Genomic DNA, 24085 nt, shown 5'->3' on the forward strand with positions numbered 1-24085 from the left:
AGGATTGTGGTACTCCCCAAGGCAGTCATAGCTCCTCTTGGGAATCGGTGCCACCTGCGTACAGCCAGTGGCCAGGGCTGATTGCCACCGTTTGGCCCCCAACTCTTGGGGTTGGGGGCCTGCATTATACACAATCATGCACACAAACAACACAACATACACTCTATTAAGGATTTGTGGGAAAACCCAGTTTCGGCTGTGGCATTCCCTGGGGAGACGGGACTGCTCAGACAGACAGTCTAGAGAACGACAACAACAACAACTCTCTACTAAATATTATTTATGTTACTAACTTACTAAGTCAATTTTAGTTAAGTACATGATCATAAAAGAATTTCAACACATTCGCTTTTTATGCCATGACACAAATCACACAGAGCCAACAGTAAACACTTTCTCAAGTTTACCTAGATTTCAATATAACTTAATGTATGGTACCTGAACAACTAATTCACAGTCACCTAACCTAGAAGTAACAATAGACATTAGTACTTTAATAGTACTATTTCATATATTCATGTCAGTGGTTCTCACATGACACTATTATATATTTAAATGGCTGAGAATTGATTCTTTTCCTAAATGGTTAGTTAAAAATGAACACCATCTGGATATATTGTATTCTATAGAGCCAGCTCCTCTACCTATGGTACTTATTATTCTTCTGACAGGGTTCATGTGACTGGACTTACTAACCACAACAACTGGTCCCACTGAAGAAAACCTACTGAGGCCTATCTTTACTAGTTTCAACTTTCAGGCCATTTACCTACTGCATGAAAGCATCTAGATGTATATTATTCCCCTGCCATGTGAACACTATCAAAATGATGACTATAGAGAGCAATACTTAAAAGTAGCAAGACAGCCTAAGCTGGGGTACTCCAAATGACAGTTCAGGAGCCAATCCAAGTAGAAAAATTACAATTTAACATGAAATAGTTATATATCCAAAGTAAATCAAGAGACATTCACAATAAGCACTAACACTATCAAATTATAAAAAGTTACTGATATTTTCAGATTGTTTGATACAACTGATCCTTTCTGTATATATATCACAATTTAATAATAAAACTTCTCCTTAACCATCCCTGATATAGATGTCTTCAAGGACTAATGAAATGTGTGAAATGAATACTCCAAACTAGATCTATCAAATATCTAGAACTTTACCAGCAGTTACTTGTATGACCAAAATTGGAAAGATAAGGAAACATCAAAGATTACCTTACACCAAGTAGCTTTAACACTTACACTCCATGGGCATGAGGCTAACCTAAGCAATAAAATCAATTAACAACAAATCTCAACATTTATCTAGTATAATTAAATTCCTAAATATACCTTATTTCTGAATTAGGTTGCTCTTGATGTATTTGGTGCTACCTATACCTTTGCATAAACTTTGTAAACAAACCAGTTTTCAGCAAACATTGTGTAAAGCATGATGTCATGATCACAATATTATACGTTGACAATGTCCCTACATTCTGCCTAAGCTATTTCTCTGATATTCACAAGGATACTACCAATACAAGCTAAGAAAACTATGATCAAATGTGTGCGGTTTACTCACTCGACATTGTATGACGCGCCCCCTACCAGAGCAAGTACGTCTACCAACTACATACAAAATTTTCAGACACTTAATTTTGCTGTATTCCCATTAGGGACACGGATAATTTCTTGCTCACTTGTTGTACATAGTTGGTAGATTGCAGAAGACTGTATATATATTTTTTTACTTTCATACAACTTGTCGAAATTGCAATTGTAAATGTTTGTTTTCATTGATTATCGCTATTTTCGTTCATGTTTACATGGGTGGGGGTCCCATTCACAGCCTCCGTTTGTAGTAATTTTCATCTTCATCCCGCTAACACTGACAGATTTCGATTCCTCTATAGTTTCATCATCTTTCTGGAACCCTTTTATATACACTATATTCAAAGTAGTACGATTATTAAAGGGTTAAGTTTCGTCATTTTCTTTATGTTCAAACTCACGCGCCCACCATTACTATCCCACAATGCTCTGCCGTCTGCGTAGCTACCACATATGCCATATGTCGTGGATGTCAAAGAAAAATCTATTATCTTTTTTCCTCGTGACAATTTTAGGCAACCTTCCCTGAATGAATTTATTTATACTATTAATTATGTACAAAATTTACGTTATTTGAACATAAAAAGACATAATAAATTCACAATCTTTTCGACTTGGCAGGCCAAATTCCTATCCCGCCATCTCGATTCAAGCCGTGTACTTCCGCCAAAATTATCTCTCCTATATGTTGGAAATATATAGCATACAGTACTAGTTTGATCAAATACAATAAATGAATATTTGCCTGAGAATTTTATTATTTAGATGGGGGTCATTATGTGAATGTAGGCAAGTGAAAGAATACAATGAGTTGTAATTTTCATATCAAATAATTTTGCGGTCACGTACTCAATGCCCACATCTCTTATGTCAGCCATAGGTAATTTTTCTCAGGAGGATTTACATTCTATGTAATAAATATGATCTATATTGTTTTCTTAGGGTCTACATGTATCTGAGTTTATATTAAAAATTAAGGCGACTTAGATAAAGGGTATTAAATGAGAATTTTGTACAGCTTTTTATTTGACTATTTGTGTCAACCAAATTATTTTCACTGAAAAGTTATTTTAAATTAAAATATTGACATTAATACAAGCATGTTTGATATAATAAGAACAATTGCAACAATCAAAATATTAACGTATTTTATCATATATTTCTTAATTGCCTTCTATTTCTAACTATCTATCCATTCTACCAAACTTTATTAACTTTATTATTTGTTTACATTCTCGCCCGGACGTTTGGGAGGAAATCATGTCCTTTTCTGTTCAGATTAAACAACAATTACAGGCCTTAGTGTCATCAGGAGGCTCGCACAAAGACCATGATAAGTAAGAATACTAACGTGCTGATGTGAATATGGGTCTTAGTCAGATATACATAGTGTCTGTGGTAGAGGCTTCTCTGACATCTATGATTCTATCATCCACGATTTCATTGTTTTCCAACTTGCTACTGTTAATTCTTGGTAACATAGTATATTCATTATTTAATCACCAATACAAACTTAGTATGTATCATGAGGTTTATTTTTCTTTGGTGCTTTCTCTTCCAGGTTTTGATAACTGGTATTTTTCTCTATTTATCTGTTGTACTTTTAACTTTAATCCTACTTCTCATGATGTGTACTTCATGTAAACTTCATAGTGTTTGTGGCAGAAACCCGTGACGCTTAACCACTTTGGTGTGATGACGGTTATGTAGAAATCATGAATGATGAGCCTCAAATAGGTACATGAGGATGCTGACGTTAGCGTCTTAATATATATTGGTATTGTTAGCTAGGTCAACATGAAAATGAATTTCCTGATATTTGAGCTGAAGTAGTTCTCATGGGATGCAAAAAGTCGCTATGAGTATAATGCAATTTGAATTATCCATCTAGCTGTCCTAGTTATCGAGATATTGCATTTTGAATGGAATTAAATCGGGCCTATTTTTTCCCAGAAAATCGGGCCGAAACGTGCGGTCTGACTAATCGCCGATCAAACGTAAACAATGACGGTTTTTACTGACAGGCACAATTTTATATAAAAATTTAATATATGGTTGCATTATTTGATCTATTTTCTATAAGATGTGTGATTTCCATGTAATTTGATCATAGAATTACGTTTCTATCCTTTGCAAAATTACCCACCACAGCTACGAATACCGTCAAATTACATTAAAATCACACATTTTAAAGAAAATAGTTTGAATAATTCAACTATATGCAAGCTATTACACTAATAGCACAATAGTAACAAACTTAATAGTGTAGTTTGATCCATACCACCAGTGATCATAGCGGGCAGGACGAATCGTAGCTGTGGTCCGTAATATTACGGAGGATAAAAACGTAACTTCTCTTTGATAAAATTACATGAAAATCACACATTTTAAAGAAAATATTTCAAATAATTCAACTATAAGTCTATTACACTAATAACATAATAGTAAGAAACTTAATAGAGTGAAGTTTGATAAGATGGCGGAATGGATGTTGATGTTGTTATCCGATAATCCGACCCGATAGAATAAAAAACTAATTAGTACCACCGATTTCTCAGCTCTACCATATCACGCTGCCTTTATTTTGGTATAAGAATAATCCGCGAGACTAGTAGTTTTCGTTATTTTTGGTTAGTTGCCCGCACTCTGAATTTACTTAGCTCATTTTTTACGCTGAAACATAAACCAATTTTCGATTTACTGCTGAATGCAAGCCGCCATGTTTATCTTATGTTTTTATGTAACTGATGATGTAATTGTTTGAAATTTACTACGATCGTAGTAAATACACTCGTATAACATTTGTATGAATGAAATATCCGGCGGTATGTAAATTTGGCCGTTTGCATGGCGTGCGCATAAAATGACGCACTATTGGGCTCCTCATCGACGGTGGCGCCTCTGGTGGTGTTTGACCTACCTAGTATTGTTTTAGTTGTGTGCACCTATGCAATAAAGCATTTTCTTACTTAGTTTACTTAGTGATGTTCCGAGGTCGATCCTCACAGCCATAGTGGACTACCGCCGCTGCAAGTCCTGTTGTCCCTCCTCGTGAGGGCCAGTTGGCCTGGTATTGAGTTTGGAGAAAACCTACCGATGGCAGTGTAGCCTGACACTGGAGTCTTGTCTGGCACCTTCCGCAGAAACCTGTCCAGTGCATGTTTGAAGCTGTCCACTGAGCATTTGGTTTTCTCTCTCACCTCTTTTGGGAGGACGTTGAAGATTTTTGGCCCCTCATGGCCTAGGCTGGTTGCTAGTAGGGTCTTAATCCTTTCCGGGGCTCTTGATGGGAGAGTTTGTATCTCACATTAATGCCCATGCCTTACACTGTGGTATGGCTTAATTGTTGAGGGCGTGGGGTCCGGAACAAGTCCCTCTAGGATTTTCCTTGTGTAGATATGCATTAGATTTTTTTTTTTTTTTTTTTTTTTTATACAACATATCAATAGCTCAGTAAAATAGAGGCTCACCTGAAGAAGCAAGACATCTATTGGAGAAATGCTGTAATACCAAGGGAATGATTAGCAGTTTGTTTGAGATAAAGTAATTCAAATTTTTTGTTGTACACTCATTGCTATATTTATCTATTCAAATCCATACAGAAGATTTTACTTAACATCAAACAAATCTTAGGTATTTGATTTTACTATGCAGTTACAGTGACATCTCTGGGGCATTGGCTGCATGTTATTGTGCAGTAACATATAATTGATACTTAAGGGACTATATGGGGCACCCCTATGGACCAGAGCCTCACATCATTTTGTGTTAGAGGAAATTTCAAATCATAGATTGTGCTACTTTATTGTACTATGACTGTCCCTCCTTTATGCTGTCCCACCCTATTCTTAACCACTTTACTCCGGGCCAAAATCTCATAGGCAGCATTAGCTGCCAGATGTACAATGTTGTGTCATAATACTCGCATTATAAAAAATAAAGTCACGGCTGTATCGATCGTTCTCTCTTTCACCCATGAATTTTGATAACCATAGAAAATATGATGAAACCAGTTTACAGAGTATGGGGGTCACGCAGGTACAACTACAATAAATATAATAAAGACGCCGACGTCGGCATCCTCGCATACCCACTTGCTCCTCATGACGCCTACGTAGGTGTCACCATATGGAAGGGGTTAACCCTTTGAATACAATGACAGAAAGGTGAGGGAAGCGTGATTTTTCAACAATGAGCGAGAGCTCCTCTTGATTCTTCGGTAAGTGTTCTTCCTCCTTTACATGTAAAAGTAGTTTCACACTTATCGACTTTTCGCCGTGCGCCGTCTGCGACACGACGTCGTGATGTCAACTAGCTGTGGGTGTCTAGGGACTCTTTCACACGTCACAGCCACGTGTGGAAGTGCCCATGGTCACCTATGGTTATTTGAGAGCGCGGCGTCGGGTCGTGGACGGTGCGCGGCGAGGGGTCGATGCGTGTGAAACGAGCCTAAGGTTGGTGTCGCACAGTCCGGCTATAGGAAAGTCTTCCTTATGAATCATTAGACTGGAAAGGTTAGTATAGTGTTGTAACCAGGTGGTCGTTAGATCAAGTTCTGGCTGCTGTCGTCAGGTGATTTTATTAAACTGATTAAATTAAGAAATATGATTATGATATTTATTTGTTAATTTTATTTATCATTATTATATATATTTTTTTCGCATCCGACCTGGTTATGGACCAAGAGGTCTCCTGTCGGCATGCTCAGCCTTTGTAATCCTTTGTAATCCTTATGACACCTACATGGGGATCATGAGGTGCAAGTGAGTATGTGAGGCCAGCATCAGCTTCCTGATTATATGTATTTTGTTGTTGTAGCTGATTGACCCTCTTATTCTCTGAACAGTCTTGATAATTTTTTCAGTGGTTACAAACATTCTGGTTGAAAGAGAACGAGTATAACAGCTGTAACTTTATATTTTATAATCCAAGTATTGTGGTGCATCATCGCATGTCAGGCAGCTAATGTGTGCGCAAATATTTGAGTTGTATTGAAGAGGTTAATACTGTCTTGTACCACTTCTTTGAGTATATTTCCATTTTTGTCTTTCCCCTGTGGTAGGGGGAAGAAAGAATACTGCCGTCGAATCTTCCCACTCAGGTCGTAAAGGCGGCTAAAATAGGATGGAGTGATGGGACTAGGTATTCTTTTTCAGATCTCTTCTATAACTATCCTTTTTGAGTTTCTTTTCATGGCCTTGTGTTTTTCTTTCATCCCATTTCAGTAAATCATCCCTATCTAGGACTTCACTCATAATTCTGTAAATAGTCGGTAGATCTCCTCTTTCTCTTCTTTGTTCCAGGGTTGGTAGTTCCAATTTGAACATTATTCATATGTGTGTGTGTGTGTGTATTTACCTAGTATTGTATGGAAAGAGAGCGCTCATAGTGACCCATCTTTGTGTCTTTCAGCATCTAGTTTGTTCTTAAATTCTTGTATAGTTTTTGCACACACTGTTGCCTCATCCAATTTGTTTCAGATATCTACCACTCTGTGTGGGAAAATATTCTTTTTCAGATCTCTCCTATAACTATCCTTTTTGAGTTTCTTTTTATATCCTTGTTTTTCTTTCATCCCACTTTAATAAATCTTCTCTTTGTGTGTTTATATTGATGATTTCTACAGTGCTGTAAATATCAAACCATTGCTTGCATATGAAAGAGTGAACAGTCCTGAAAATTTGAAAAGTAGTCATGCAAGGAATTGGCATTGTTTGAATTTACATTGTAAGCAAATAACTCTTGATGCTGATCTTCATATATTTCTCCTGTATGTTATTCAAGTGGTTGAGACGAGGGTGGTGGAATCACTCTTGTAGGAGGTTGTCATTAGACTTACACGTCTTTCTAGGGCTTCCAGGGACAGGTTTTCGAGGTGGTACGACGTTGGATGGGAGGCCATGAGCTGTAGCAACCAGGCATATAATGGTGCTTTCACCTCGCCCTGTACATCTTGAAATCTCTTTCATCGATACATTTTCAATCTTCCAGGCCAAAATACAAGCCTTTTGCTCTCCACTAAGGTTAGTAGGAGCCATCAGGATGAATGTCTCTTAAAACTGCAGCACCACAAAGTGGAACAATGAAAATAGGGGTTAGGAGGCTGGAGCAAAAAATAACACAACCCCTCTCCACAAGAGCTCGAAGAGCACTGAGGCAAGAAAACGCAAGCTGGCTGAGCTGCCAGAGAGCTGGCTGAGTTGCCAGATGTAAAATAATAATGATGAGATGCCTGACAGCGGTGGGAAATGCAAAAGGTTCATAGCGCTTTTTAGCCTTGATTTCAATGGGGAGCGCTCTATACTTTTTGCGGATACTGTACCTAGTTACAGTGGATTCCCTAAAAACAATTTTGTTCAGCTACTGCTTGGGGCACAGCACAGTGTGCAAGATCATCATGAACACTTGCAAGATGATAACAAAAATTTCATGAGTGAAATGTTACCAAGTCCCCAACAAAGATGTGGAAATCAGTTGCTAATAGCTCTTCTAAACTTTGGAATTATCCTAACTGTGTTGGAGCCTTGGGTGGCAAACATTTTACCATTCAAGCTCCCCCAAATAGTGGATCTCTGTACTTGTTGGCACTTGTTGATGCACATGACAATTTCTCAGCTGTTGATATAGGTTGATGGGAAGAAGAGTAATGATGGAATTTTTTGCTAATTCTAATCTAGGCAAAGCACTTCAGTGAGGCACATTGTCTGTACCAGGATTTGCAACATTGCCTGGCATAAATACCGAAGCTTTATATGTAATGGTGTGTGACAAGGCTTTTCCTTTAAAAACTTGTTTGATGCAGTCATATCCTAGGCATGATTTAGATACTTCTAGGTGTGTCTAATTATTGACTGTGTCATGCCAAAAGGGTTGTTGAAAACATGTTTGGCATTTTGGCTAAAAATTTTAGAATTTGTGACAGGAGAATTCATACAGAACCAGAAAAGGTAGATTGCATAACACCTGTAATCTGTATTCTGCATAATTTCACAAGAAAATATGATGTAAACACATACCCAAATAGAATACTGTAAATGCACCAATAAATGAAATTACAGAAGCAAAACTTGAAAATCTGACTATGCAGGGTGGAAATACAACAAGTGATGCTATTACTATAGGAGAACTGTACAAAGATTACTTTAATTCAGAGGCTGGATCTGTAACATGGCAATTTTAATGATTGCAGATATGAAAATTACCCAAGTAAAAAGAGGGAAAAAGGCCGAACCAAAAAAAATAACCCCACATATTTGATATTGTTACTAAGAAATGAAGAATATATCAATTACAGAAATAAAAAAAATACCATCTACCTTCATTTCTTGTCTTGCATTATTCTAAATACATTGTTTGAGACTGATGTCCATATACTTTGGCTGTGACAAATTTTACAGAACGGGAAGATTTCAAACCAGTTCAGTATGAATAAGTAGTTCATCAGTCATTTTTTTGACAAACTCACAACACTTGTGAGACATCCATATATATATATATATATATATATATATATATATATGTATTCAACAAGAACCCACTGTGTTGGATAAGAAGAAATGAAATAGATGATATCCATATATTTCGATCACGGACTGTGATCCTCTTCAGTGGAATACAGAGTAGTGGAGCACAAGGCATGTCTTATGTACAGAGAAAGAAGAAGGAACATGGATAGGACTCGGGTAGCGTCTAATGCTTTGCGGGGCAAGTCATCCGCCTTCACCAAAGATGGTAATAATTTGTTGACTGCCCAGGTAGTAATGCAGTCAGGTGACCATTGTCCATTTGAAATATTAGAATTAGGAAATTTATTTATCAAGGATAATTCTATTAAATTTTGATATTGAATAAATGGGAAATCATTCTTACATGTTACAACTTGGGTTTGGAAAAATATGTGTCAAGAATGACTTTGAATGAAAGGGCAGGTTTGATAGGTGTGAGACAGCAAAGAGATAGATAAGGCATGGGAAAGGTAAAAAAAAAAGATCATTAGGTGAGGTTGTTTAATATTTATCAAAAAGAAGGTAGAGTGCCAAAGGACTGTAGTAGTGCCTGTATGGTTCTGCTTTATAGGGGAGAAAGGGACAAGTGTGAGTGTAGTAATTTCAGAGGGATCAGTTTTTTGAGTGTAGTTGGGAAGGCTTATGGGAGGGTCTTGATGGAGAGGATTAGGAAAGGAACAGAGGGAGTAATTGGTTAGGAACAGTTTGGGTTTAGGACAAGTAGGGGTTATGTGGATCAGATTTTTGTGGTAAGGCAGATATGTGAGAAAACTTTAGGAAAAGGTAATGATATTTTGGGCCTTTATGCATTTGGAAAAGGCTTATGACAGGGTAGACAGGAAGGCACTATGGGAGGTATTGCAGATATATGGGATAGGAGGAATACTGTTAATGGCAGTCAGGAGTTTTTATAAGAGTAGTAGAGCCTGTGTTAGAATTAGAAATGGAAAGTGAGTGGTTTAAGGTAAAGGTGGGACTGCATCAGGGCTGTGTCATGTTGCCATGGCTGTTCAGTTTATACATGGATGGGGTGATGTGAGAGGTAAATGGAAGGGTAATGGGCCAGGGAATGGAGATGATTAAAGAAAATGGAGAAAGGTGGGAGATAATCCAGTTGTTGTTTGCTGATGACACTGTGCAAATTGGAAGTCAGTATTAAGGGAGAGAGAGATTGGAGGAAGTGAATACCTTTAGATACTTGGGTGCAAATGTGGTGGGAAAGGGAGGAGTGGAGGTGGAGGTAGAAGGTAGATTGAGGGAAGCAAGTAAATGCCTTAGTGGATTAAAAAGTGTAATGAGAAATAAACATTTAGGAATAGATGCTAAAAGGAGATTGTATGAAGGGATGGTTGTGCCAACAACACTGTATGGGGCAGAAAGATGGAACATAAGAGAGGAAAAGTTAATGTGTTTGAAATGAAATGCCTGAGAATTATGGTAGGGTTACTAGACTGGATAGAGTGAGAAATGAGGTGAGGAGGAGAGCAGGGATGGGAAGGAAGTTCGGAGATACAGTTGATGAAAGAGTATTGGGATGGTTTGGACACATGGAAAGAATAAGTGAAGAAAGATCAGTAAAAGAGGTGTGGAAGGCAGAGGTGGATGGAGTGAACATGAGAGGGTGACCAAGGATGAGATGGATGGATAGTGTAAAAGGGGCCCTGGGAAAGAGGGGAATGTCTGTTGAGGAAGGAAGGTGAGAAGACAAGATAGGGGTAAGTGGAGAATGGTTGTGTATGGATGATGCTGTGATGCATAAGGGGGAGTGGGTGGGGGATAGGAGTATGAAGGATTAAGTGTGAATGATATTTTTATGCAGCCTGAAGGGATTTTTCACCATCGTTTCTTTTTCTGCATGTGGGAATGGAAGAGGGGGGTCTCTGATTAAATGAAGCAGCCTTGATGTGGATGTGCTGTGTCTTACTGCAATGCCTCTGACCCAGGGCAATGGGTGAGATGCAGGGATGACCTGTCATCCATGAGGAGCCAAGAAAAGGGGAAGGAAGGGGTGGTGAATGGGAGTGGAGTATGTGAGGATGAAATGAGTGGGAGTGGATTTGTGCCTTCGACTTTGGCTACCTCCCTTGTAAAGGGGAAAAGGCCCTTGGTATGTATGCAGGAGAGAAAAAAATACAAATGAACACACAAGAACCTGAACTGTTGTACAATGGTAGACTAGGACACAGAGAAAAAATTTACAAGCTAAAAGTGGATGGGGTGGGATGGTATAGTGTGAAGCAAAAATGCAGACTGAAATAATGAATAAAACTTTCTAGGCAGTATTCACAGAGGAAAGTGACTTTGAGGAAGAGAAAGAAGTAACTGAAAAAGTTTGTCAATCAATCCATTATCATGGGTCTCCCTTGCAGTAGACCAGATAATCAACAACAGCCACTAGATTTGACTGTATGTCACTCTTAAGAAAGAAAAATTGTGTTGTCTGTGCAAGGCAAGGGTGGGGTAGTATAGAATGATGTGTTCAGTATCTTCATAATGAATTTATCTTTGGCAAGTTATTGCCATGGTCAAGTCTATTCTGCAATGGTTTTAGTGCTGTATTGTTATTGCATGTCAAGGGAGAGATTTTTCTCTTGGGCTGATTTCTGAAAAGGGAAAACAGTTGACTGTTGCTGGTTTCCTGGAGGCAGTTGATCTTCCACAACAGAGACCAGGGCCAACAGATTGATTGATAGATTGTCTAGGGGGATTTGATGGAGTAGGGGATTTGGTGGTCAGCCTTGAGGTGCTTGTTTTGTGAGCTGAGTGTGGAAATGTCTCGCACTAATTCAACACAGACATCAGGCCAAGGTATTTTCCCAGGGAGATCTGAGAAGGTTTGGAGACCATTGCTAGTTCTTATGTGGAAGTAGGTTTCCAGTCAGAAAAGAACAATCGAAAGGAGTTAAATGGTGATCAGTATTAGTAAGGTTATTATTGTCTTGTGACACTGCTTCTGACCCAGGGCAGTGGACAGGATGCAGGGATGACCCGTCATCCAGGAGGTGCCAAGATGGGAGGGAGGGAGGTGGGTGGAAGGGAGTGGAATATATAGGAAATGGAATGGGTGGGAGTGATTTCTATGCTTTTTTCTTTTTGGCTACCCCCTGTGTAGGGGGGGAAAAGCCTTTGGTATATGTATGTATGTATTATTGTTTGATGTGGATGGTTGGGTTGAAGGGGGTTTTGGATGTTTTGAAGAGAAAGTGCAAAAGATGGAACTGAATAGAAGGAGATCATGAATGGATGAAAGGGTGATGTGGTTCAAATGGATGTTCTTCTCTGATTCATATATTATTTTGAGTGGAAGAGGAAGGAGAAGGGCACTGTACACCATATGATAAAGCAGTCATGGGCAAACCATGTCTGGCTGTTGGACCCAGCTGTAGAAGTGTTGTGTTACATAGCACTGCCCTTGACTCGAGCAGTGTGGCAGGAGACACCAATGATCCTTCATCTATAAGATGGGAGGGGAATTCATTGGCTTTTGATATGTTTGACTCATCTTCCACCTTTTATATGTATATATATATATACAGATATATATATATATATATATATATATATATATATATACATACATACACACACACACACATGTTGAATGTCATATAGAATTATTAAGAGTGTATAAGTAATAATACATTTATTCTCTTTAGGTACCGTTCAGTATTGGACATTATTCTCAAACACAACAATGAAGGAGAACAAGTGGAAGGTCTTCAAACTTTTATTGATGCAAGTAAGTAATACTGATGGTTTTGTCTTTGTATGAATTATTTGCATCTTAGAATGATATAGTGGCTATTTGTTGTGAGCTGCCACTTAATGGAATATTTACTTATGATTTTTGGTAATGAAAGTTTTTTAATGTTATATCTTTGTTCCCACATTAACTAGATAATGATGGAACTATTCAATTGAACACTTTACGTGAATTGTTTCTTTATATATTATCTCCCACATTACCCAGCAGTGTGCACACTCCTTCACCAATAGATTCCATTTATTTCCATTACTTATTTTGCACTGTTATTATTCTATACCTTTTCATAGTAACTTGTTTCAATGGACAGTTAAAGTGGTAAAGATTTCTCTAGTAATAAGCCGCTGTTCGAAGTGGATTCACCAAATGATGAATTTTAGTTTCCCTTGCTGTATTGTAGTGATTTAGTGGCATATATTTTTTACATACCTTGGGATCATACATTTATATTCTCTTTATCTTTATAAAACTTAGACTAGGCATATCACTCTTATAATTACTGTATTACTCATAAAAGTACTCTATTGTATTATTGTCAGTGTATCACTGCTATTTCAATAAACCTATTATTATTGTTATTATTTTATTTATTATTATTATCTTCACAGTTGTTCGAGAGACCGTTAGCCTTGTGATTTCCAGGCAGCTTCTTACTGATGTCTCTTCGCATCTGACCAATATGTCTGATAATGTCGCCAAAACCATTGCTCATTATACCCTAGAAAAGGTAATCCTGTAATTTTTTTCTCCACTCATACAGTTTTGTCAAACCTTTTGATTACCAAATATTAAGAAATTTGAATTATGACAAAAAATACTTTCAGTATATTTCATAAGCTTACATCAGATTTTTCCCTTTCTTTTTACACAAAAAGATAGCCATCTTAAAGACATACATACATACATATACCAAAGCTTTTTCCCCCTTACAAGGGAGGTAGCCAAAAAGAAAAAGGCATAAAAACCAGTCCCACCTATTCCATCCCCAAATGCACTCCACTCCCCTCCACCCTCTACCCTCCCTCTTATCTTGGCACCCTGTGGTGAGGGGGAAAAGAATACTGCCACAGAGTATTTCCACTTGGATCGTAAGAGGCGAGAAAAATGGGACAGGGATTGGGACCCCACAAGGGACATTCTCATCATAAAGAACCAAGCATAAAAGTTTGTACAATTTGTTTTGTGGTATATTAAGAATGAATGTTCTCATCTGTTTCATGAGTAATTTTAAATGGATGAAGGAGGGGGTAGGTTCAACATATGATGCAGCAGTGGGAGTAAAACAGCTTTGGCTGTCAGGCCTTGCTGTGGAAGTGGTGCACCTCTCTGCCTTACCATTGACCTGAGCAAAGTGGCAGGGGACAGGAATGGCCTTTCATCTTTGAGGTGCTGAAATGGGTAGGGTGTTAACTGGGTTTTAATTGTACAGTGCTTAAAGTTGGTTTGCTGCTTTGATTTAGCTACCTTCCTTATAAGGGGGAAAGGACTTTTGATGTATGCTTGACTGGAATATTAAAGATATTGCCATCTTGAAAGCAAAGAGTGAGGCATTCATATGTCAAATACTTGTAGTTATGTCAAGGTGTTTATATTTTTGTTTGGTACTTGTGTTCCACTCCCCTCCATCCTCACTCCCCTGATGTGTAAAATGACCAGATTTTCCATGAATTTGTTGGGTAATTTCCTGCATCTTTGCTCTTTAAAGGTTCAGCCTCGAGTGATAAGTTTTGAGGAGCAGGTAGCAAGCATGAGACAACACTTGGCAGATATCTATGAGCGTGAGGGCCAATGGAAAGAAGCTGCAGCAGTCCTTACTGGAATTCCTCTAGAAACTGGTCAAAAGTATGAGAAAGATATTGTTTTTCTGTAGGTCTATGTTATTTTTCCATCTATATACAGTACTACCTCTCATTAACGGACTTAAAGGGGGGTAACAGTGTCCGTTGATTTGGAGTGGTTTTTGGGTGGCATAGTGATTGCACACACTAAACAGCACGAAAAACACTGAAAACACCACAAACACAGCAAATTAACGTCTGTTAATATGAGGTCTCACTGTACATATATATCCCAAAGGCTTTTTCCCCTTTCAAGGGGGGTAACCAAGTCAAAAGGCAAGTACCCACTCCCACCCATTCCATTCCCATCCATCACCCTTTCCTCCCTCTCATCTTAGCTCCTCATGGGTGATGGGTAACCTTGTATCCCATCCACTGCACTGGGTCAGAAGCAATGCAGCAAGACAAAGTACATCCATAGCAAGGCAGCTTCACTTAATCAACAAGCCAATCCCCTCTCTTTTCCCGCATTCAGAAAAAAGAGAAGACCAGGAGAAATCCCCTCCATGTGTGTGTGTGTATTACCACTGATTCCTTTTCTCCATTCTGACTTTTCATTTCTCACTACTGCTCTCATATGTCCATGTTTTAAGAAATCTTTTATCCATCCCATTATGTTTCTGTTTAGGCCTCCAATGTTTTCTCTGTGACCAGATATACACAGTCCACCCATTCCTCTTCCCTTGCAGCATATCAGTCACTCAAGCAAAAATTTAACAGTTTTGTTGTGTAGTACTTCCTTCTCTGAATCTAGATGGATTACTAATTAATAATATTTACTTTTTGAGATGTTTCATCCATATATCCTTTACTGTTTTCTCTCAAATTTTCATTTGCACTAGTCAAGGATACCTCTGTGTTACCTCCTTTGTATAATGGTATCATATTGGTGATCCAGTCTAGTGGTACCTTTTGTTTTTTTTAGTGAACTAGTTTTCAAGTTGTGTACATTGTTCATCAAATGCTCTCTGCATTCTTTCAGTATATGATTTGATATCTCATTATGTCCTGATGCCTTCTTCATTTCCAATCTTTCTAACAAACTCTTTGTCCATTCTCACAGTTATGTCATTCATAATGTTCACAATCTCTCCATTCTTTTCTTTCTCAAAGTCTTCATCCCAATTAAGTACTGAGTGAAAGATTTGTTCATTATTTCTGCTTGTGCTTTTGTGTTCTCATAAACAATTCCAAACTTTCAATTTGTATATTCCTACTTTGCGTTTCAGCTTACCATTTTCATATCTGTAAAATAGTTTGGGTTGATCTTTGCAGTTGTTGACTATATCTTTCTCAAAATTGTTTTCTTCCTCTCTCGTCTCTTGCTCCATTATCTCTGACCAGGGCAGTAGGAAAAAGCCCATGGCATATACGGTAGATAGACAGGTAGATTCTGTCTTCTTTTCCAACACAAATTCCAGAACCACATGATCACTTTTACCTATTGGGCATCAGTAACCTCGGTGATTCTACCACTTCATAATCTTTAGTTTAGTTGTGCAAGTTTATCACCTCTATGTCATGTTGGTTCTTTCACCCACTGGGCCATTATATTGTTCATTGCTATGTTGATTGATATGTTGCCTTGTGATTCTTTAGTACCTTCTGTTTCCCATTCTCCCCAAATTACCTGTCCACAATTGATGTCCCCCATAAGAGTAATATTTCCACTTTTCTCCATAAACCCTTCTAATTGCTCAGTTGTATTGGTTATTGATTTTCTGTATTCTGCTTCATTCCACACACATGTCTTAGAAGGGACATATACTTCTGTTATATCTCTTGTTCCACCCAATTTGTTTTTTATTTTACATACATATACCAAGGGCTTCTTCCCCTCTACCAGGGAGGTATCCAAAGTCAAGAGTCATAATCCCACTCTCACCCATTTCATCCCCATCCGTTCCACTTCCAACCACCACCCCTCCATCCCTCTCATCTTGGCTCCTCCTGGATGATGGGTCATTCCTGCATCTCTCCCATCACCCTGTCTGTGTCTGTTAATTTCCTCTTCCGTGCATAGCCACCTTGCTTTGTTGGTAATGGATTATCAGATGAAAACAGAATTTTTTTTATGGTTTATTACTTACCATCCACTGATTTTTTTCATAGACAGTACAGTGTTGACTACAAACTTGAGACATACCTGAAGATCGCTCGTCTTTATCTGGAGGATGATGATCCAGTGCAGGGAGAAGCATATATCAACAGGGCTTCACTTCTACAGGTACTGTTGTCATAATCCTCTCTTGTTTTCAAAGGATATGTTATCAAAATGGTGGAAAAATGATTTTATTTTATCTGGTTAAAACTAAACAGATTTATTTGGTTCTGGAGTTAGGAGTAGACTCTAGTTTAAAGGTGTCTTTGTTTATTGAGTAAGACATGCAATCAAGGGTTACTGCTTTGGTTAAAATAATCGAATTTTAAAGGATAAGCACATCACAATTTTTATACCCAAATTTTCATAATTGACATTTAGATTATATCTAAATAGATTAGATTTGTTTTTCTGTCATATTGGAGTTTTCTTACATTTTTATCAGCATTTTTATTTTACCTAAATGATTCGTCTGCTACAAATGTTGGGAATAGTGGTCATCATCTTGATGACATATATAGGTGTATCTAAACACAAAGTTGCCATTGTTTTTGTGCATAGGACATGCAGAACTGTGCTGTGGATTGTAATTTTCTTGATTTCCCTCTGTTTTGACCATGTCCAAGTGGTTGAGAAAAAGGGGGAAACAAGCTGCTTAGAATTATAGCAGATCAAAACTAAATGACAGTGTTGGTGATTTAGAAATATTAGTAAAAGAAGTATGGAAGGCAGAGGTGGATGGAGTGAATATGAGGGGGTGACTGAGGATGAAATGGATAGATGGGTCGAAAGGGGCATTGAGCAAGTGGGGAAGGTCTGTTGAAGAGGGAAGGGAGGAGGCAGAAGATAGGGGTGAGTGGAGAATGGCTGTGTATGGATGATACTGTGATGAATAGAAGGGAGTGGGAGGGATTAGGAAGTTATGTGTGAATGATATTTTTGCATAGCCTAAAGGGATTTCTCCTCATTTTCAGTGTTTCTGCATGAGGGGACGGAGAGGGGGTGTCACTGATTAAATGAAGTAGCCTTGTTGTGGATGTGCTGTGTCATGCTGCATTGCTTCTGGCCCAGAGTGATGGGCAGGATGCAGGGATGACCTGTCATCCATGAGGAGCCAAGATGAAACAGAGGGATGCCAGTGGCAGGAGATTTTTTGTGGCCAGTTGGCAGTGGACAAGGTGCAGGGATGACCCGTCATCCAGGAGGTGCTAAGATAAGAGGGAGGGTGGAGGGGGTGTGGAGTGTATTTAGGGATGGAATGGGTGGGAATGATTTTATGCCTTTTCCTTTTTGGCTACCTCCCTTGTAAGAGGGAAAAAGCCTTGGTATATGTATGTATGTATGTAGTTGGCTTCCAACTCTTGGGGTGGGGGGTGTGTTCCATAACAAAGATGCTTCCGCACCAGGACCTGATATTGCTGTTTATGATGTATCTTACAAGTTTATTATTTTTTGTGATATGACATAAGGTTTTCAGTCATTTGGAAACTCGGAATAAACGTGTCATATATGTAAAATTGGATACTTTCATTACTGCAGACATGCTTATTGTTTAATATCTAGGTTTGAGTTTATAAATTTCTCATGTACAGGCCGAATCCAAAAGTGAAGAACTTCAGATTTTGTACAAAGGATGTTATGCAAGAGTTCTTGACTATCGAAGAAAGTTTATTGAAGCTGCACAAAGGTATAATGAGCTCTCTTATCGTCCCATCATTCATGAATCAGAAAGAATGGAAGCTTTGAAGAAAGCACTTATTTGTACAGTTTTGGCATCAGCAGGTGAGTAGAGGCAAGATCATTGAAATGTGTGAAGGTATAGTAGCAAGAATGAGTTGACCCTCTTCACTGATCTACAGTTGTTGTACAGATGATTAGAATTGTCTGGCATTGCCTTAATTAGATCTGTAAAGCCCATTATCTGAGTAATGAAAGAGACAGCGGTAAGAGGAAGATGGGCAGAGTATTTGAGGGAGTTGCTAGATGTGAAGAAGGCTAGGGAGGGAAAGGTAGTTGCAGTGGGAAGTGCTAAGAAAATGACAGTGATGAGTGGGGAAAATGGAGGAGAAATAAGATGAGGTGAAGGCAGTTGTTAAAATGATGAGAGCAGGTAAGGCACCTGGGTTAGATGGATGTCACGCAGAGTGTCTAAAGAACGGAGGTACAGTGATGGTGGACTGTTGAGGAAGGAAGGAAGAAGACAGAAGATAGGGGTGAGTGGAGAATGGTTGTGTATGGATGGTACCATGAGGAATGGAAGGAAGTGGGTAGGGGATGGGGGGAGGGGGTTAGGGAGTATGAGTGACTCTTATTCTGATGCAGCCCAAAGGGATTTCTCCCAGTCTTCTCTTTTTCTGCATGAGGGGACAACAGAGAGGGGGGGTGTCGCTGATTAAATGAAGCAACCTTGCTGTGGATGTGCTGTCTTGCTGCTTTGCTTCTGACCCAGGGCAGTGGGCAAGATGCAGGGATAACCCATCATCCAGGAGGAGCCAAGAAAAGAGAGAGGGAGGGGTGTTGAATGGGAGTGGAGTATGTAGGGATGAAATGGGTGGGGCTGGATTTATACCTTTGACTCTGGCTGCCTCCCTTTTCAGGGGGGAAAAGCCCTTGGTATATGTATGTATGTAATACTCAGTTTGGAGTGAATGTAGGTATGATGATATTTATATTTCTCTTACAGGACAGCAGCGATCGAGGATGTTGGGTACTCTTTTCAAAGATGAACGTTGCCAAAAACTTCCATGTTACCACATTCTTGAGAAAATGCACTTAGATCGTATCATCAGACACAATGAGTTGTCAGAGTTCCAGTCCATGCTCCAGCCTCATCAGCAAGCCACTACCTCTGATGGTATGTCCATGTTATAAGATTAGATTATTGGAATGTTTACATGTTACCCATGATATTTGATATCTTTATAAGGAGCCATGAAAGTAGTAGAGGTCAGGATTAGGCAATGGGAACAGGACTAAGAAAGTGGGAGAAAAGATGTGTTGATGGGAGAGAGTGAAAAAGAAAATACATAAATTAGGCAAAAACATGACGTACCTTATAAGAGGAGGAAATTGAGGATAAATTTTGATCGGGGTGGGGTGGAGAGAATGAAGATGAGAGCGGGAATGACGTAAAAGTTATTATGGAGAGAGGAGAGATGGAGAAGGTAGGGGCTGTTAGATATTTAGGAGTAAACATAGCATTTGATCAAAGTATGTAGAGGGAAATGGAACAGAATTTTTTAAAGTGAGAAAAAGAACAGGAGCACCGAAAAAAGAAATAATGGAGGCTAAGGAAATGTCCATTGAGCCTAGTCAATATGACTATAGGTATTGTGGAAACCAGACAGTCATGTCGAAATGAGATACACATTGCTCGTTCCTGGGGACAGAGTATATCTGAGGATTTTAAAGAGAAAGAGAGTATATGAATATAGTCAGAAAATTAAAGGAGAAGGTGGAAAGTAGGATTGATAATAAGAACAGATGAGTTAATAGATTATGTTTTATAACAGTTTCCTTAATTCTTAAACATGGTACTTTGGCGCAGAAGATGGCAGTTAATCAAACTCTTTGCTGTACAGTATTTCTTATGCAAGAGGTTCTTGATTCTATTCTTTAATACTGATGTCTAATTCATTAAATTTAACATTCATTTAGCCTTAACAGAATTTTCTATGATTACTTTTATGCATGGGGGGGGACAGAGAGCGGAGGGGGGATCGCCGATTAAATTAAGCGGCCTTGCTGTGGATGTGCTATGTCTTGTGGCATTGCTTCTGAACCAGGGAAGTGGGCGAGATGCATGGATGACCCGTCATCCAGGAGGTGCTAATATGAGTGGGAGGGTGGAGGGGTTTGGAGTTTATTCAGGGATGGAATGGGTGGGAATGATTATATGCCTTTTCCTTTTTGGCTACCCCCCTTGTAAGGGGGAAAAAGCCTTGGTATATGTATGTATGGCTCCAGCAGAATTGATTTATGATTATTTTTACATTTTCCTTGTTTGTCTATGGTAGGTTCAACTATCTTAGACAGAGCAGTGATTGAACACAACCTTCTAGCTGCAAGTAAGCTGTACAACAACATTACATTCCAAGAATTGGGAGCCCTGCTTCAGATTCCTCCATCAAAGGCAGAAAAGATTGCTAGTCAGATGATTACAGAGGGTAGGATGAATGGCTATATTGATCAGGTAAGTGTTACTTTTTTAGGGATAAAGTTAATTTCAAAGTTGGTATGAATATATATATATATATATATATATATATATATATATATATATATATATATATATATATATATATATATATATATATGCACAAGTATCATATAACACACGTGACTACACTGATATGTTGAATACCACAGGGAAAAGGAAAATATTCTATTGTAATCCTTGAAGATGTGAACAAATCTCATGAAAGCGCTCGGATTCCAAGAATATTTCTTTTCCCTGTGGTATTCAGCATATATACATACACACATATATATGTATATATATATACATATATATATATATCATTAAAATTTGCAGCAGCTTCTGCGTTCACGAGTTTTTTGCTGACATTCTCAACTTTTCTAATGCTGGCGCGCTGAGTCGTGCTAAGTTCTTTAATTACCTGACCAAATGGCATTGGAGGTATAAGTAAAGGCATCGGAATTATCTTCTCTAATTTTATGCAGAGCTTTCGCCTAACTGTTAGGCATCTTCAGTGCTAATGAGTACAGTGTGTGGGAAATGATCTTATATACACAATACACAGATCACAGACACATGCGTGCTGATCCGGTTGACCAATCAGGAGGCAGGAACACTAAGCTCCGCCCCCAGGCCTAGCGGCTGATCCTTAAGGTGACCTCGATGTCTTTTGATGTGGGAATAATAAATGGATCCGGAGTCTGTCTGTTCATCGTGGGGTTTTTATCTTTTATGTATAAGGCTTCTAGGATATGAAGGCGTGTGTGATTTGTTTCTGTCTGTAAAAATTGATGCCCTCCTCCAAATTCTAAATGAAACATACATAGGGATGACTACGACGAAGCTCACGAGGCATCTCACCCTTCACCTCTTCAATGGCGCTATCAAACGACACCACGAAGACGTGCATCAGACCCCACTGACAAGAAAGTATTTGGAGGAGGGCATCACTATTTTACAGACAGAAACAAACCACACACGCCTTCATATTCTAGAAGCCTGCCACTACGGAGGTCCGGGTTCGATCCTCGCCCGGGGCTGAAATAATATCAGTATCGCAGCGCTGAGGGGTGTTACTCCAACTCTTGTGGGCGGGGAGTTGGGGGTGTGTGTGTGTGCAAGGTCATAGCATTACCCATAGATCGGACCTACGAGCTCTGAGCTCTCATCCAGGAGGGAAATAGCTGTCGATCACGAGTCCAACACGTGATCCAAAGACCAAGTGAATACACACACACACACACACACACACACAGACACTCACACTTCCACTCACTGAAGGCCCATCCCATCTCAGCACCTTGTGGATGAAGGGACATCCCTGTCTCCTGCCCTACTGCTTGGGTTAAGGCAATGCAGCAAGTTACAGAACTGCAGTAGGGCCTGATAGGTGGAGTTGATTTATACCCACTACTTCATTATATGGCAACCCATCTCACATTTAACTTAAAAAATAAAGTTATAAAATAAATGAAAAGAATGTCCCTTTGGGAACTTAGAGTCCAGAAATAGGACTTGAGTGGAGGGGAATTATGAATGGGTAAAGGAATGATGTTCTCATTTGTTTTGTAATATACTTTTGAATGGCTTAATGTTGTTAAAATATGGTGAAGCAGTGGGGGTCAACCAGCTGTGGCTTCTAGGCTCTGCAATGAAAGAGTTGATCCGAGCAATGTGGCAGGTTACAGGAAGACCATTCTCAAGGTGCTGAGATTGGAGGAGTGGTTGACATATATCTGGACTGTAAAAGACTGATAGGTTCGTGCAAAAGTGTAATGAGTAGTTCAAAATGATAGGAATGATTGAGACAATATAAAGAAACATTTAGAAAATAAAGTGATCTTCCAAATTCCATTTACAGATTGATGGAATCCTTCATTTCGAGGCCCGGGATGTACTGCCACAGTGGGACAAGCAGATCCAGTCTCTGTGTTTCCAGGTCAATGGGATTATTGAGAAGATCAACTGTGCCATTCCAGAGTGGGTTAGCAAAGTGATGGATGAGCAGATGGTTCAGTGAAGAGGGTTGTGCTATTTATATGATTGAAAAGAGCTTTGCTCAGAATATCAGTGAGCTACTTTAGGAATTGTCAACTCCTTCAGTGTGGCAGCTGCCACTGAGATGAGTAAATTCATTTAGGAATTGCTGGAACTAGATCTATGATGTATGATACTGGTTTAAGAAGTACAGAGAAAAACTGCAAAAAATACACAATCAGAGATGAATGTTATTATTTATTTATTTTCTTTATCTGAGGAAGTTACCAACATTGGTAAGGTTAGAAAGGGAGAGAAGGTAATGCCTTAATAATTAAAAAAAATATGAATGATATTCTGAAGAAGATATGAAGGTAAAAGATTTTTAGGACTGCTGGTCTGTAACAGGAAATGTAAATATTATGTCACGTAAACAAAAAGTATGAAAACCCCAGTACTAGGGTAGAGAATTGGGTGAAGATGCAGCATACAACTCTGGTTATATATGATTTTTATGAAAGGTATTACTCATTTTCTTTTCTGTTGAATCGGTTTTCATACTTTTTTGTTAATTGTATATTATCATGGTGAACTGAGAATGTAGTAAATGTCGAGCCAAGACAGATGATAAAGGAGCTAAAAGTCTGAGGGCTTGATATACAAAAAGAACTTATTGATGAAGGCGGTTTTGGAGGCAAGTTGCTAGAGGACAGCACTTATTTCACACTTTGGAGTGTTGTGCTTTTATTGTGATCCTGTGATAATGAGGGTGTTATCCTTCTTAATAACTCCATTCTGCTTTAATTATAAGATTTAGTGGTTGAGCAGCCAGAAATATGTAAAAGAAACTTTTCAGGATTTGCTTAAGTTACCTACTGTTGCGATTGCATAAAACAAGTACTTTGGGAAATTAGGCTGCAAAAGTGCTTTTATCAGAAATGAGCAAATATTGTAATGCAAATTCTGTTATAGCTGTAAGCACATTACATCTATACATGGGCATGAGTAAGTTATTGTCATTTGTACAAATAATTTCCTTTTCCCGTTGGAAAATATTGTCAAGTCAAAATAGAGTAAAATTGAAGTTTGTAATAA

At 38.6% G+C, this 24085-nt stretch overlaps 2 protein-coding genes across 5 annotated transcripts in view; one reads left to right on the forward strand and one right to left on the reverse strand.

The window, feature by feature from the left end:
- LOC143024942 (protein lin-54 homolog) overlaps positions 1 to 2222 on the reverse strand; it is a 55981-nt gene extending 53759 nt beyond the window's left edge. For 2 of the 4 annotated variants that reach the window (XM_076184451.1, XM_076184449.1), the window contains exon 1: positions 1580 to 2221. In XM_076184451.1, the coding sequence (XP_076040566.1) occupies positions 1580 to 1586 (7 nt within the window). In that variant the 5' untranslated portion in view covers positions 1587 to 2221. Of the gene's footprint in view, positions 1 to 1579 lie in introns of all 4 variants that reach the window. The other 2 variants (XM_076184452.1, XM_076184448.1) reach the window with 2 other exon arrangements.
- A 607-nt stretch (positions 2223 to 2829) lies between these two features.
- Positions 2830 to 24085, forward strand: CSN4 (COP9 signalosome subunit 4). Its single transcript, XM_076184453.1, has 9 exons — positions 2830 to 2945; positions 12770 to 12852; positions 13485 to 13603; positions 14582 to 14718; positions 16827 to 16941; positions 18408 to 18597; positions 19499 to 19669; positions 20832 to 21007; positions 22875 to 24085. The coding sequence occupies exons 1-9, from the start codon at positions 2869 to 2871 to the stop codon at positions 23031 to 23033; spliced, it is 1227 nt and encodes a 408-aa protein (XP_076040568.1). The 5' UTR covers positions 2830 to 2868; the 3' UTR covers positions 23034 to 24085.

This window comes from Oratosquilla oratoria, chromosome 4 (genome assembly GCF_046742065.1).
Source record: "Oratosquilla oratoria isolate Oo_2021 chromosome 4, ASM4674206v1, whole genome shotgun sequence".
NCBI classification, from domain to species: Eukaryota; Metazoa; Arthropoda; class Malacostraca; order Stomatopoda; family Squillidae; genus Oratosquilla; species Oratosquilla oratoria.